Source organism: Dysidea avara, chromosome 7 (assembly GCF_963678975.1).
Source record: "Dysidea avara chromosome 7, odDysAvar1.4, whole genome shotgun sequence".
Classification (NCBI taxonomy): Eukaryota; Metazoa; Porifera; class Demospongiae; order Dictyoceratida; family Dysideidae; genus Dysidea; species Dysidea avara.
The window spans coordinates 39,332,449-39,345,660 of NC_089278.1; the positions used below are offsets into that span (position 1 = coordinate 39,332,449).

Sequence of the window (13,212 nt, forward strand, 5' to 3'; positions counted from 1 at the left end):
TCCTCCACACGAGCCTCATATGTATTCATATAATAGTATTGGTTGGTTGTTGGTCATAGAAACCGCAACTAGTTAACTGTTGAATACTTGGTTTAATCCAACAACTGAATGTGTTACAATATAATACTCTCAATAGCAGCTTGGCGTATTATACTGAAATACGTCAAGCGATTAGCCAATAAAATTAGTATTACACTTGTTGTCAAGGTCCCTTGATGAAAATCTGTAATACTAATTTGATTGGCTAAAATAGTGTGGTGTGTTTCTATTAGAAGTAAATGTTCGAGTTGACAACTAGTGTTACCATAGTGATAGATGCCCATGGCATAGCAACAATTTGGTTGCTTAGCAACGGTTGCTAAGTAACCGTTACTAAGGTAAATGTCACTTTAAGACCATAGCAATGGTTACTAGGCAATGGTTGCTAAGTGTGATTGGTCTTTTGCAGTGGTTATTTTTTGCATTTCTGTTGCCTAGTAACAGTTGCTATGGTTGTCGGATTAATTTGCAATAGGACAGATGGCTGTGGTATTCGGGATTAATAGTTCTCGCATTGTAAACAGGTAGGAAGAATAGTGCGAGGCAAAGTTAATCCCGAATACCACAGCCATCCATCCTATTACATATACAAATAACACGGAAAACTGGTGAACAAAGACTCGTTGCCACATATGCATTTCAAATTACCATTTTGTGTAAACAAACAATTATTGAAATATCCTTGTTACTTTATGCAATCATTAATCACAGGCTAATACACCGTTCGACACTCTTGGTTTCTATTATATACTCTTGCTATAATTTTATGTACTGAAAAAAAATAATAAATAAATAAGTACTAGTGGGTAGCAGTGAAATTTGGGATAAATACCATGAGTGTTGTATTGGAAATTTACCATTTCCAATACAACAAGAGTGGCATTTATCCCAAATTTCACTGCTACCCATGCTATTCCCAGTTAATACCATACTCGCTGCATATACGCATGCTGTGCATTAGCATTGCTATGTACGTAATTTGTCACTATGTACTAAACACGCATCAACACTAATTGGCACTACATTGTTAACATAAATTCTAGCTAATGAAATTGCAATTACAACTTTTTCACTGCTGTCAGTGAAATACAGGATAAATTTCACTGCTACTATTGAGACTTTTGTATGGGCAGTGAAATTATGGTATTAATAAATAAATAAAAAGGGAGGTTGCCTACACCTGATATACTAGTGGACATTTAATCCCTAATTCAGTCATAGGTAGCTATAGACTGAATTAGGAGTTAAATGTCCATTGCAGGTGTAGGCATCCTCCGTTGTTTCCAAACCTTTTTTTCAATGATCCCTAATTGAACTTACATTATACGTGGTTTTTATGAACCGTGGATATCTGTGATGTATTACTGTTTTGCAAAGGTTCAGGTTGAAATTTAATAAACATGTATGGGCAATAGTAATGCACTGTGGCTAATGAAGACTCGTGGCCTAATGTATTTCGCGGACTGGACTCACGGACTGGACTCACGGACTGGACTCACGGACTGGACTCACGGACTGGACTCACGGACTGGACTCACGCACTGAGCTGGAAACAGTTTTTAAACAATAATCCAGACATTATCCATCTCTTGCAACACTGGAAACCCCACTATCGAGCTACAACTACTGATACTGCTCTTCCTTACAAGTCTACAAACTAGCGCATGCACTAATTAATTAGAATGCACTTATGATACGTACTGGCAGTGATAAAGCGTGATAGAGGCTATTGTTGTTGTATAGATGTTTTCCTTTATTGTTTTGGCACTAGTGCTAGAGTTGAGTCAGTAACAATTCTTAGCAGGGTAGCTGTAGATGGCACTGCCCGGCGAGGTGATGGGGCTATACAAATAAACTGGCTCATCACTACAGCCCTAACACTAGTCCTAAGTACTGGAGCAACAAAGGAAAAAGATCTAAGCTACAACAACGGCCTCTATCACGTTTTATCACTGCTAGTACTCGTGCACTGTAAGTGTATTCTAATTAATTAGTGCATGCGCTAGTTTGTTGACTTGTAAGGAAGAACAGTATTAGCAGTTGTAGCTTGATAGTGGTGTCTTCAGTGTTGCAAGAGATGGATAATGTCTGAATTATTGTTTAAAAACTGTTTCCAGCTCAGTGCGTGAGTCCAGTCCGCGAGTCCAGTCCGTGAGTCCAGTCCGCGAAATACATTAGGCCAAGACTCGTTCAGTTTTTGTTGTATTAGAGTAATGAAATGATGGGTTACCTACTTGTGTACACTTTTTATGAAGTTTTAATCTTTATATTGCTGTAGGCCATCATTAACAGGCCAGCTGGTGACGCAGATGGAGGCAAGAAGTATTGCTCTCAAGCTGTTAGCAGCATCTTCTAGTCATGATAAAATGATAGCAGAACTGTGTAACTTGAAGTAAGTTATTTTGCTAAATTACTAGAGCAGTATACTGTGCTGTTGTAGTGCTTTAGCCTTGTTGGTAGAGATTGTGACAGAACCAGCTCAGAAAGACGTCATCAATGCTCTGACTGTGCTAGCCAATATAGCTAGTCGATCTGAGAGTCATTCTATGGTGAGTGGCAATTGCATTCTGCAGTGTGGTGTGTGGGTGGATGTGTGTTTGTATACGTACATGAGTATAGTGAAGTGTAGGATATTTTTTGATATTCATGTCTGTAGTGTGAGGGTTCCATAGAAAAAGGCACTAAATAGGGGTGTTTTCCTGCATTAATGTAGGGAAAATTTGGCAAGATTTAGTGCCAAGGCATTAAATCTTTCCTACACCAATATAGGAGAGATTTAGTGTAACAAACACTAAATCTTTCCTACATTTCTGTAGGAAAAGTTTAATGCTTGTAACACTAAATGCACTAAATGAGTACAGTACAATCCACTTACAACTTTCACACATGCGTGACATTTTACGTGTGGTGCCACACACCTTTCTGCATAGATGGTTATGAGTGGAGAATTTCATGGCCATGTGTGGGGAATTCTACGGCCACACATCAAGCCAAGGGCACACAAGGTAAAAGCCATAAGTAATGCATGAAGAACACAGCGTGGTCATTTAGTCAGTGGCGTATTTCATTACTACGGAGGTGCAGTGTAGCTACTTATGTATATATACTGTAATTTTGTAACCATTATGCTGTACTTATGTATAGCTACTTACCCTGTCTTTTCAATGTAGGTTTACTTACATCGCTATCTACTATACTCTGCCACCTGTCTGCTATAGGAGCAATAGTTTGAATCAAAATGTTAAAGTTTTAGAAAGAGCTCTTCTTGAAATGCGTTTTATCATACAGTACGATAGTACTGTATAGTAGGGACCACAAAGAAGTAGGCGTGGTCCACAAAATAATATCATCCAAAAACAGCCTCAGTTTCCCCTGACAATGATGAGGCAGCATTGGTTAGGTAGAACTAAGCCCAAACAAGCTTTCAGATTGACCCGAAATGCTTTCAACAAGTTGCTATGGAATTTTTAAAATAATTTATTTAACAGAATTTTCTACTGACTGACTGAGTAAGTAAGTAACTGACTGACTGATGCCTTCAGACAAGTGTAACTCGATAACGGCTAAGGCTACAGGCTTGATTTTTTCACTGTTCGATGTCGCTTCAGCCCGACAGGTGCCTTTTAGCATACCGCAGTACGTACAATGCATTCTTCATGGACTTACCAGTGCCCTTCTTTGTCTCCCATTCATCTTCGCTAACAGCGAAAAGTGTCAATTTGGCGATAGCACGTAATGGCTTCCCTTCGTAATGGAAATTGTCCGTATTTTTCATAGTGGCTATTTTGATAGCAGAGGTGCTTTTGAAACAGTTCTTGATTCGTACTGCTGTGTAATGGGTTGAACATAGCCGACAACGAAGCGTAATGGATACTTCACTTTTCAGATGATAATTGATATAACTGGGGCACGCGGCACCATTTTTTTTTCAGTATGCGTGGATTACAGAGGTGCTTTTCAAACAGTTCTTGATTCGAAATGCTGTGTAACGGGTTGAACATAGCTGACAATGAAGCATAGCGGATACTTCACTTTTCAGACGATAATTGGGGTGTGCGGCACCATTTCAGATGCCCGGTATGGGTGGGTTCACCAGTCATAATAATTATTTTCAAAAAAAGTTAACAAACAAGTACACAGAAAAATTTGGAATTTTCAACTAGAGTAGGGACCATAACACAACAATAAAAGTACTGGAACAAGCTGGATTAGTGTACGATATTAAATCACAGTAAAACAATAAGAAGTGTTAAATCCCTACTGTGCTCAAGATACCATAATGGAAATGCACAGTAGGGATATGACACTTCTTATTGTTATACTGTGATTTAATATCGTGCACTACTCCAGCTTGTTTCAGTACTTTTTATCGATGTGTTATGGTCCCTACTCTAGTTGAAATTCCAAATTTTTCTGTGTACTTGTATCTATGTATATTCCACATTTGATTCTTGTTCACGCCATTTCCATAAGTAGTTATATACGTTGAGGTCAAAGCTCATATACTGGACATGTCTAACCAATTACTACTCCATCTTCAAGAACTTATCAGCCAGATCCTACAACAATGCTATAAAATCTCCACACTAAATAACTAATAGGCATTAAACCAGTCTGAGTAGTGTAACTCATTTGTTCAAGTTTGGTCAGCTTGCTACATTGGATTTCCACTTAATTTAATAGCGACAGCATGTAACAGTAATACAGTAATATTTGTATTAAAAAGAGTACTGCACGGTGATGATTTGAAGTCTCCTCTAGAGCTGAGCGATACTGCCATTTTAGTATCACGATCGATACTAAAGTCACTATTGACGATACTGAATAGTTCACGATACTTATAAATAAGTCAATCATAGCTGGTGTTACATAATGTATTGCTCAGTATTCCTGCAGGAAGTCTTTAAAAGTAGCATCAAACTAACTACTATCATCCTTGTTTACAGTAACAGTTATTGTAACACATGCTTTGAGGTTATGTTATGGCGTTCACACCTTGTAACCAGGTTATCATTTACAAAAATTCTTAGCCAAGTACTGCATATCAAATAGATTTCAATGAACAATAATGTACAGGCATGGTGGTATCACGATAGTCAATAACAAAATATCACAATATCAGTACTTTCAAAATATCGCAATATATTGTTAAAACGATAATATTGCTCAGCCCTAGTCTCCTCCATAGTACAGCACACCTGAAAGTGATGACACTGAAGAAGGGCATGGTGAAGTGTAGTTATTATTGTTTGGTATTCACAGTAAACACTAGTACAAGTTCAAGCAATGAACTATAAAGATAAGTAGCTACTTACAACACATAAATTTAAATGTTTAAGCATCTTATTAGTAACCGAGCTGTACTTAGAACAACAGACTTCTGCGTTGTTCTCACTGTGCTTCTAGATGTATGTTAATAGTTGATAGATAGTGATCTTGTCTTGAAACAGGCCAGCTTCTTTCATGAGCTATGTCCATTCAAGAGATGAAATGTAACAGCTCAATCAAGACACTAGTTTAGCTACAAAAGAATTACGAGATCTGATGATGATTGATGAAAGAAGCTGGTCTTGCAGAAGAAATTGCCAAGAAGACAAAGCTGCTCAACTAAATTGCAGCAAGCAGAGTGGAGTGGTTTATAGTACATTCGCGTTGAGCTGAACCCTCAAAAACGATTAATAACTTACGATTGCTACATTGCACGGGCCTCCTGTATTGCTCGATACGTAGCGCTTCTCAATCCGCTAAAAGTATATTAAAAGCGCTTCATTCGAATGTAAGACTCTCTAGTTATGACACTGCAAAGTTTCTCCATACATTTTCAATGGGGAAGCCTCTAAAGCGCGGCCCTTTGATATTCATGTTGACACATGTTTGTGGCAAAGCCAGACATCACACTCCCGCCCTCAACACGCATGATATCACCATCTGTTATGTAAGAGGCTGTAATACACTTTTGCAAGAAAAAATAAACAGTTTTTGTGTGTGTAAAACAGAGTTGCGTGAGTAGAAGAGCTGAGGCCACTGTTGCATTGTATTTAGAAGGTAAGTGGCCCTCTTATCTTCAGGGGAAAAACCTCTTTCAGCCATTAAGAGTAAAAACCCAAATTATAACAGCTCAAGTACTTTTATCCAGCATAGGTGTACCTGCAAGTGAGGCAAACAACATGTTTTTAACTTCACATTTACCACACAGCTGCTTATTCTCTCCTATTCCCATCTAGTCAATTTGTCATTTTAATCCTTTTCCCATCACTTTGTGCACATGCCATACAAACCGTTTCAAATCAGCACCTGGTTCTCAAAGTCACATTCCCACAGAACTCTACAGAAAGTTTCACTAAATGAAATACTGTTTGTATGCATTTGGACCTATAATACCTTTAGTGACTTTTAAACACTCCTGCACTGATCAATATACACAATGTCTGGTATGTTCACCTTCTGCAAGCATAATAAAGTAACAATAACTTTGAAAGTGCATGCACTTACACTTCATCTGTTGTTTTTTTTTCATGTACTTTGCAGAATTCAATCCCAGCCATCCGATGACTCCTGGAGAACAACATACAAGTTGTAACACTAGTATTGTAAATATCAAACAATCTTACATCAGATGAAGTAGGCTCAGAAGAAGACTCGGACTCACTGTTGCTGGTGGTGGAGGAGTCATTAATACCACCATCACCATCTTCACTATCGCTACTATCACTGCTGACGTGAATGAGGAATCGTTCTAGAAGTTCCTCATGAAGTCCATCCTGTTCCCAGTAATGATCTTCGACTTCTTCTTGAACGTGCTTTATCAAAGATTACCACCTCTCAGATGTAACAGCCTCAAATCCTTGATAAACCAGTTCCTTAACTTCAGTCAAAGTAAACCTAAATAGATGCCAAACTATAACAATGTCCATAACAATGTTGATATACCTCTTGTTGTTCCGCTTTACGTGTCCTTTCACTTGACTCCAGGCCATCTCAATAGGATTCAGTTCACAGTGTGCAACTGGTAGTCTGACTACTTCATGGCCTATTATTATGTTAGCCGAAAGAACTGGGATCACAACAGTATACCAGAAAAAAGCCATACCAGAAAAATGTCAGAGCTACAATGTATACACTTAACATACCTTTACTTCCAGCTATCTCATCTATAGCATATCTTGGAGGAGCTTTTGCTCGTTTGATGATTTCCCACAGATCTCTTTTCAGTGAACTTTCTGGATATGCTATACCTGTGAATCATCATACAGTCACATACTGAAATAGTGACAGTATATACACACTGCCTTACGTTTCTTATCTAACCACTCTTTCAGCTGTGCTTTTCGCCACTTTTGCTTTGGTTGCTCCTCCAAGTGGCGACTGCAGTTAACACAGTAATGTGTACAGTTGACAAATCTAATACCTACCTATGGTAACTGGCATTGTCCATTACAATCAGACAATTGGCTGGTAATGCTGGAAGTAACTTTTCTTTAAACCACCTTTCAAAATTCTCTGCATTCATTTCTTGATGGTAATCAGCTGCAGATCATTTCTTGGCTTTAAAAACCCAATCACAACCTGAAAGAACAACTGTGTTTACTGGATACTTCACATCATAGAAAATTACCGGGAACCCATCCATCTTTGCCTCCAGCATGTAAGATAATAAAGCGCTCTCCTTTACCTGATGGCTTGCTATGTATAAATTAGGTTAAACAAGCATACTTTTGAAAGCTATTTAACCAACCTGACTCCTCCTATAGTCCCCCCAGTAGTCTTATCAGCCTCTACCCAGGCTCTGGACTTTCCATCATGCGCATTGGCCCAAGTCTCATCCAAGTACACCACTGGTTTCCCTTCAGTTCTGTTGCGCCTCATTCGTCTCAAATATTTATGACGCTGATGGACTATGCGGGGTTGCTCATAGTATACCCTGCATGTATGTGTAGTAAAATAAAAACACACAAACTGGTGCAATACTAACCTCTTGTCATTAATCGTTCTATGCTTGAATCCCATATCCTTCAATACCCTTCTAAGTGATGTTCTTCCCCCAGAGAAAACACCATCATTCCGAAGTTTTGACTGTAGACGGAGTAACAAAACTAAAGGCTCGAGCGTTCAAATTCACCCACCAAAATCTTCGACAGTGATAGATTTTCTTGTCGTATAACGAATGTATTTTCCGTCTGATTGCATCCCGGTCGAAACTGTCTGCATCGACACGGATTCATGAACGTTTGTACCTGCCATGACGATTAGATGAATAGAGTAGCCTCCTGCAAACTACTTTTGTACCTTTTTCTTGGCATAGAAAACCCGCCTTTCTTGCGGTACTCCATCCTCACTCTTACAATAGATGACTCTGAAATCCCTACGTGGCGAAATCAATACCAAACCCAGCTGCAAAGATATTTAATACTAGTGGCCTTAGAGATTCTCTGCTTCACATTGACGGAAACTTTAGACTTGTTCGCTTCTTGCTCAAAGTAGTTCCATAGCTTCATGAGTAGAAACTTTGTTTGGCTGTTTAACCTCTTTCCAAGAGGGTTTCGCTCCGCACTCACTAACGCTGCACTGGACGCCATATTTTCGACAATTAAGTACGCGCCCGTAACATGAGCTTACGAATAAATGCGTCATGAACATCATGTTTAAAGCCTTTGATCTTGTATGGCTTCTTAACCACCAACCCAGGATTCAGCTCAACGCGAACGTACTATAGTCCAGAGACAAATATAATGTTCAACAGTAGACCCACCATAATGTCCTATCATGTGCAGTCATGGTAGGACATTTCAATCAATCAGAGTCTAGTTAAATCAATGTCATTAACGCTATCAATTGCACACATTGGTGGTTGTTATTGTGAGCTAGCAGTTGTTACTAATTGAATGGGAGTAGGCCTAGTACATTCATGGCCGCCCCCCTTGGGTTGTAAGAATGTAGTGTCTCCTAGCAACCAAGTGGTAGTTATGATTAGCAGTAGAAACCATAAACTAATTGGGTAGTTGGAAAAGGTGGATATAGTCGGATGGACACGAACACAGCCATGAACATTTTCAAAATACACTTTTACATTTATACAACAGTTATTTTTCATACCTAATGTTGTTCTATACAGTAGTCTGCTTCCAGACATAGAGATCGACTTCGAGTAGTGCTTATCTATGTATAAGCGCATGTGCAGAGGATAGACTAGCCAGCTACAGAGTACCATACACCATATACTGTTGTACACATGCTGCAGAAATCTAATGCATACTCACTGGCATGCCCCAACTTAGCCTCACAAGCCAGAACCTTAATAGGTATAAGCGCCTACACCTTATACTGAGAGCTGACTGCTCTTGGATCTGGCTTACGATAGTAATCTAGATGGATCTCTACAATTACATAACTGCATATGATTTCTAGAGCATTTGTATAGCAGTACATCATCTATAATTACTTGTAGCGTGCTAACCAATCCTCTGCACATGCGCTTATAAATGGATAAGTGCTACACGAAGATCATGTCGGGGCCTAGAAGCGAAGACTACTGTACGGAATGAAAATTAACTTGATGTAAAAGTGTATTTTGAAAATGTCCATGTCTGTGTCCACCCATATCTGCCTTTTCCAACTACCCAAACCAAACAGATAAACTGTATTCCTTAGGTTCCATCCCTTTTCTTTTGATACGTAGCTAGGACATTATGTCTGAACAAACTGAGTTATGGTCAGACATGCAGACTATTTGGATGGCAAATGTCTGGTGACCAACCATTATATTTGTTTCTGGTTTAGTCACACCACGACTGAGTACGGTAGCCGTAAAAATGAGTTCCCATTCCATTGCATTGCACTACCAGTACCATTCCACTGTCATTTCGATACCATTCCACTGCCGTTGCAACGAACTGAAACATCTTCAAAATTGGATTATTTGATGCCTACTGTAAGCACAGCCAGACTGAGGCCAGAGCATCCAAGGTTGTGGATAGTGATGGTAACGAGGAGCAGTTGAAGGCAGATATAAAGAAGCCAAATGAACGATATTGACCTGTATTATTGCAAAAAGTTGTTACCATAGATTCCCTAAAAATTTGACAGAAATAAAATTATTTAGTTTGTGTCTGGGTGGATACTTAGAACAAATATGTACAACTGGTGTTGTTGCAAAATTTTCAGGGATGTGAAAGAGAAACCATTGTTATTATTGATGAATACAGAGAACAATTCAGTAGGATGAGTCCACTGACACACTCAGCCACAGATGGGTAAACCCCACAAGTAGGTGTGGCAAGGAATAGTAATAATATTCCTTTTTCCTTGCAGGCATAAGACTTTGAACTGAGTTCAAAGGGCTCTAACTTGGCTACCAAGTTATTGCTCTTGTTATAAATAACTAAGCTGGCATGATAGGTGAAACAAGTAGAGAAGGGGAAGTGTTCACTTGCCAGCATAAATCAGCATACAACGATAGCACACATGATCCAGTGAAAAACTTAGACAGCTCAGAGGCCAGAAAAGACCTTATTACAATTGTATATAAACGGCCTGAAAACAAAACCACAGGACAGCAGCTTAAATGTCAGCTGTTGTAGGCTGGGCACTGCCATGCAAAGTGCACTTTGCACCACATTGAATACTCCAATGATGTAAATTCACTGCTGTAGGAAGAGTGTCAGAGGGGCAGCTTGCAGAATGAAGGAGCATTGACCTAGATTGCATCCAAGACCAATCTATTCCAGGCCTCACAACAGGATTCCAATGATTTCGAGTCTTGATACAGATAATGTACCTGATACAGTTTGTGTACTTCATGACTTTGTTGGTTCTTATTAGTTTGATGCTAATTATTGCTCGGTTTCTTATTACAGGGCAGAAACGTTGCTGCACATGCCAATACAACACCCATAAATCAGAGTCACACAAGAAGTCATCACCCAGGAGGTCAATCTTAACATGGTTAGGGGCCACAAATATTGTTTTTCTGTATATACGATGAACCAAATAACTTAGAAATGATTAATAACCACAATGAACAATTATATTAATTTGTATAGTTGCATGATAGTTGGCAACTAAACTGGTGTCAGCAGTTGTCAGGTACTGGAGTCAGCAGTTGTCAGGTACTGGAGTGTTGCACATTTTTACAGCAGACAGCATTGATATCGCATTTATAAGGACTGTTGAAAAAATAGCGTACTTTAAATTAAAAACTTTAATTTTTTTGCCGCATACGACATTCACGAGGGGATACCAAATAAGTAGAGGTGTCAGAATATATAGTATAATGAATAATAATATGTGTGTATTATGTACATAACTAAATATCATACATGGGCCATAAAGCGGCATTTTTGATGCCCACGATGCTGTACAGGCTCCATCAAGAGCAAAGCTGGTGACTTGGTTGCTGCCAGCCAATTTTCTACATACCTTAATATTTAGTGTATTGCAAGCTTTAAATCTTTCCTACATTATTGTGCTGGTGGCACTAAATTTTCCCTAGGAATGGTTTAATGCCTAGGCACTAAATCTTTCTTACATTAATGTAGACAAAATTTTTCATTTAGTGACATTTTATCCTAGTCTTTAGTGTAATATGGTGTGTTGTATAAAGTCATGTTTGCTTGAACAATTCCCTTATTGCAGCTATATCAGTTGGGTTTACAAAACAAGTTGAAGGGATTATTACAAGCTGGTCCCAGTGTGAGACATCAAGTGCTCAGATTGCTAGTGTATACTGGTGGAGTACTAGATGACCAACATGATAACCTGTTCACTATTGGAGAGTATGGTAAGTCACTTCTTTACATCACAATGTATTGTGTTGTGTGGCCCAGGAAAGTTGGTGCTGACATGACAGATAAGTGTATATCATATGCAAACAATGATACTATCTTCACACATGTCTATAGAATGAGGGTGATGTCTTCTCTAGTGTGTTAGTTTGGTCTTTTGTGCCTTCTCTCCAAAGGTTTGCTCACATTTTCTCAGTACCTTCAAAATCAATCCCTAATTGACTTTAGCATTTATATATATATAAAGCTGTCTGTCTGTCTGTCTGTCTGACGGTCACGCTGCTTACTCACCAGACTTGGCGCGAATCGACATAGTCTGTGCTGATAATGAAGCGCTCATCATCCGCCTACTCTAAGATTGTTATCACGAATTCACGCGTGCTTCCGTTCGGTCTCTACAGTGCGTAGAAGGCCAAGGTGTAGAGAAAACTTGAGCAACATTCCTTTGACAACCACAGCACATACTGTTCAAGTGGTAGAACGCCTGACTAGCGTGTAAGAGGTCGTGGGTTCAAATCCACGTGTTGACAGCTTTTTTTCTTTCTACTCAGTACCTTTTTGTGAACACCTTTTTAAAACATGACTTTTAGCTCATCATATCTTGGCATGCAAAGCACGTATCGAGGCGGGACTTTAGCGAAATTAAACGCCCATCATCTGGCAACTCGAGTGTTGTTGTAGCAAATCAATACGTGCTTTTGTTCGCTCCTTATAGGGCGATGAAGGCACTGGTGTAGGGAAGGATCACTGAAAAGTTGAGCTACATTCCTGTCAAAACTACTGATAAACAACTGTGGCGATTTGTGCACCTCAAGTTATTATAACCAGCCAGGGTTCAATCCCCGCCTAGGTCATAACTTTTTTTTTCACTTTTGGGACCTTTTTGATGCACCTTTTTGCTCTATCTGTTCCATGCAAGTCTTCATCTACAAACTCTTATGATCGGTTTTTCAGCACTGGCACTGAATTACCTCACATAATAGGGACTCTTATAGCACTTTTGGGACAGGGCAGACAAATTGCCAACATATTTGTCCATCTGTGTGTTGGTCCAGTGTGTTGTATTAGAGTAGGTAAAAGCTTCTTTCACCAGTATCCAGAATATCTACATCTTTGTTTTAAGCACATAGGTGTGCACTGACATGAAAAACTGTTTGTTCAGACTTACCTCAATACTGCTGTAGTAATAGGCAGCTTGCATGATTGAACAAATACTACTGTGCATCTGAAAAATGATAATACCGGAACCATGCAGATCCATAGTTTACACCGAGGAACTGCATCTGACCTGGCACAACTGTTTCACTATCCTGCTTACATGCTTTCACTCTAAAGATTCATACATTACCTTATTGGTCAATTACACTGCAGGTGTTTCAAAACTGGGTTTTTG

General features: G+C 39.1%; 2 protein-coding genes across 3 annotated transcripts in view; one reads left to right on the plus strand and one right to left on the minus strand.

The window, feature by feature from the left end:
- The window catches only part of LOC136260823 (uncharacterized), a 176,018-nt gene that overhangs the window by 96,242 nt on the left and 66,564 nt on the right, over nucleotides 1-13,212 (plus strand). For both annotated transcript variants that reach the window (XM_066054701.1, XM_066054700.1), the window contains exons 9-11: nucleotides 2,318-2,431; nucleotides 2,480-2,588; nucleotides 11,671-11,815. In XM_066054701.1, coding sequence (XP_065910773.1) covers nucleotides 2,318-2,431; nucleotides 2,480-2,588; nucleotides 11,671-11,815 — 368 coding nt within the window. The remainder of the gene's footprint in view (nucleotides 1-2,317; nucleotides 2,432-2,479; nucleotides 2,589-11,670; nucleotides 11,816-13,212) is intronic.
- On the minus strand, nucleotides 5,968-8,686 carry LOC136261727 (uncharacterized). Its single transcript, XM_066055772.1, has 13 exons — nucleotides 8,450-8,686; nucleotides 8,326-8,401; nucleotides 8,012-8,273; nucleotides 7,775-7,960; nucleotides 7,655-7,722; nucleotides 7,452-7,605; nucleotides 7,334-7,404; nucleotides 7,170-7,274; nucleotides 6,970-7,069; nucleotides 6,651-6,921; nucleotides 6,532-6,594; nucleotides 6,421-6,483; nucleotides 5,968-6,364 (listed from the first exon to the last, which is right to left on the minus strand). Exons 6-10 carry the CDS (start codon nucleotides 7,547-7,549, stop codon nucleotides 6,852-6,854), a joined length of 444 nt encoding a protein of 147 aa, XP_065911844.1. The 5' UTR covers nucleotides 7,550-7,605; nucleotides 7,655-7,722; nucleotides 7,775-7,960; nucleotides 8,012-8,273; nucleotides 8,326-8,401; nucleotides 8,450-8,686; the 3' UTR covers nucleotides 5,968-6,364; nucleotides 6,421-6,483; nucleotides 6,532-6,594; nucleotides 6,651-6,851.

What these genes read in the sequence shown, in the direction of transcription:
- LOC136261727 (XM_066055772.1), bottom strand. Translation starts at nt 7,549, where the DNA reads ATGAATGCAGAGAATTTTGAAAGGTGGTTTAAAGAAAAGTTACTTCCA. An exon ending in AGAGTGGTTAGATAAGAAAC is followed by an intron (nt 7,275 to 7,333) that starts GTAAGGCAGTGT and finishes GATGATTCACAG; the next exon opens with GTATAGCATATCCAGAAAGT. An exon ending in GTAAAGCGGAACAACAAGAG is followed by an intron (nt 6,922 to 6,969) that starts GTATATCAACAT and finishes GCATCTATTTAG; the next exon opens with GTTTACTTTGACTGAAGTTA.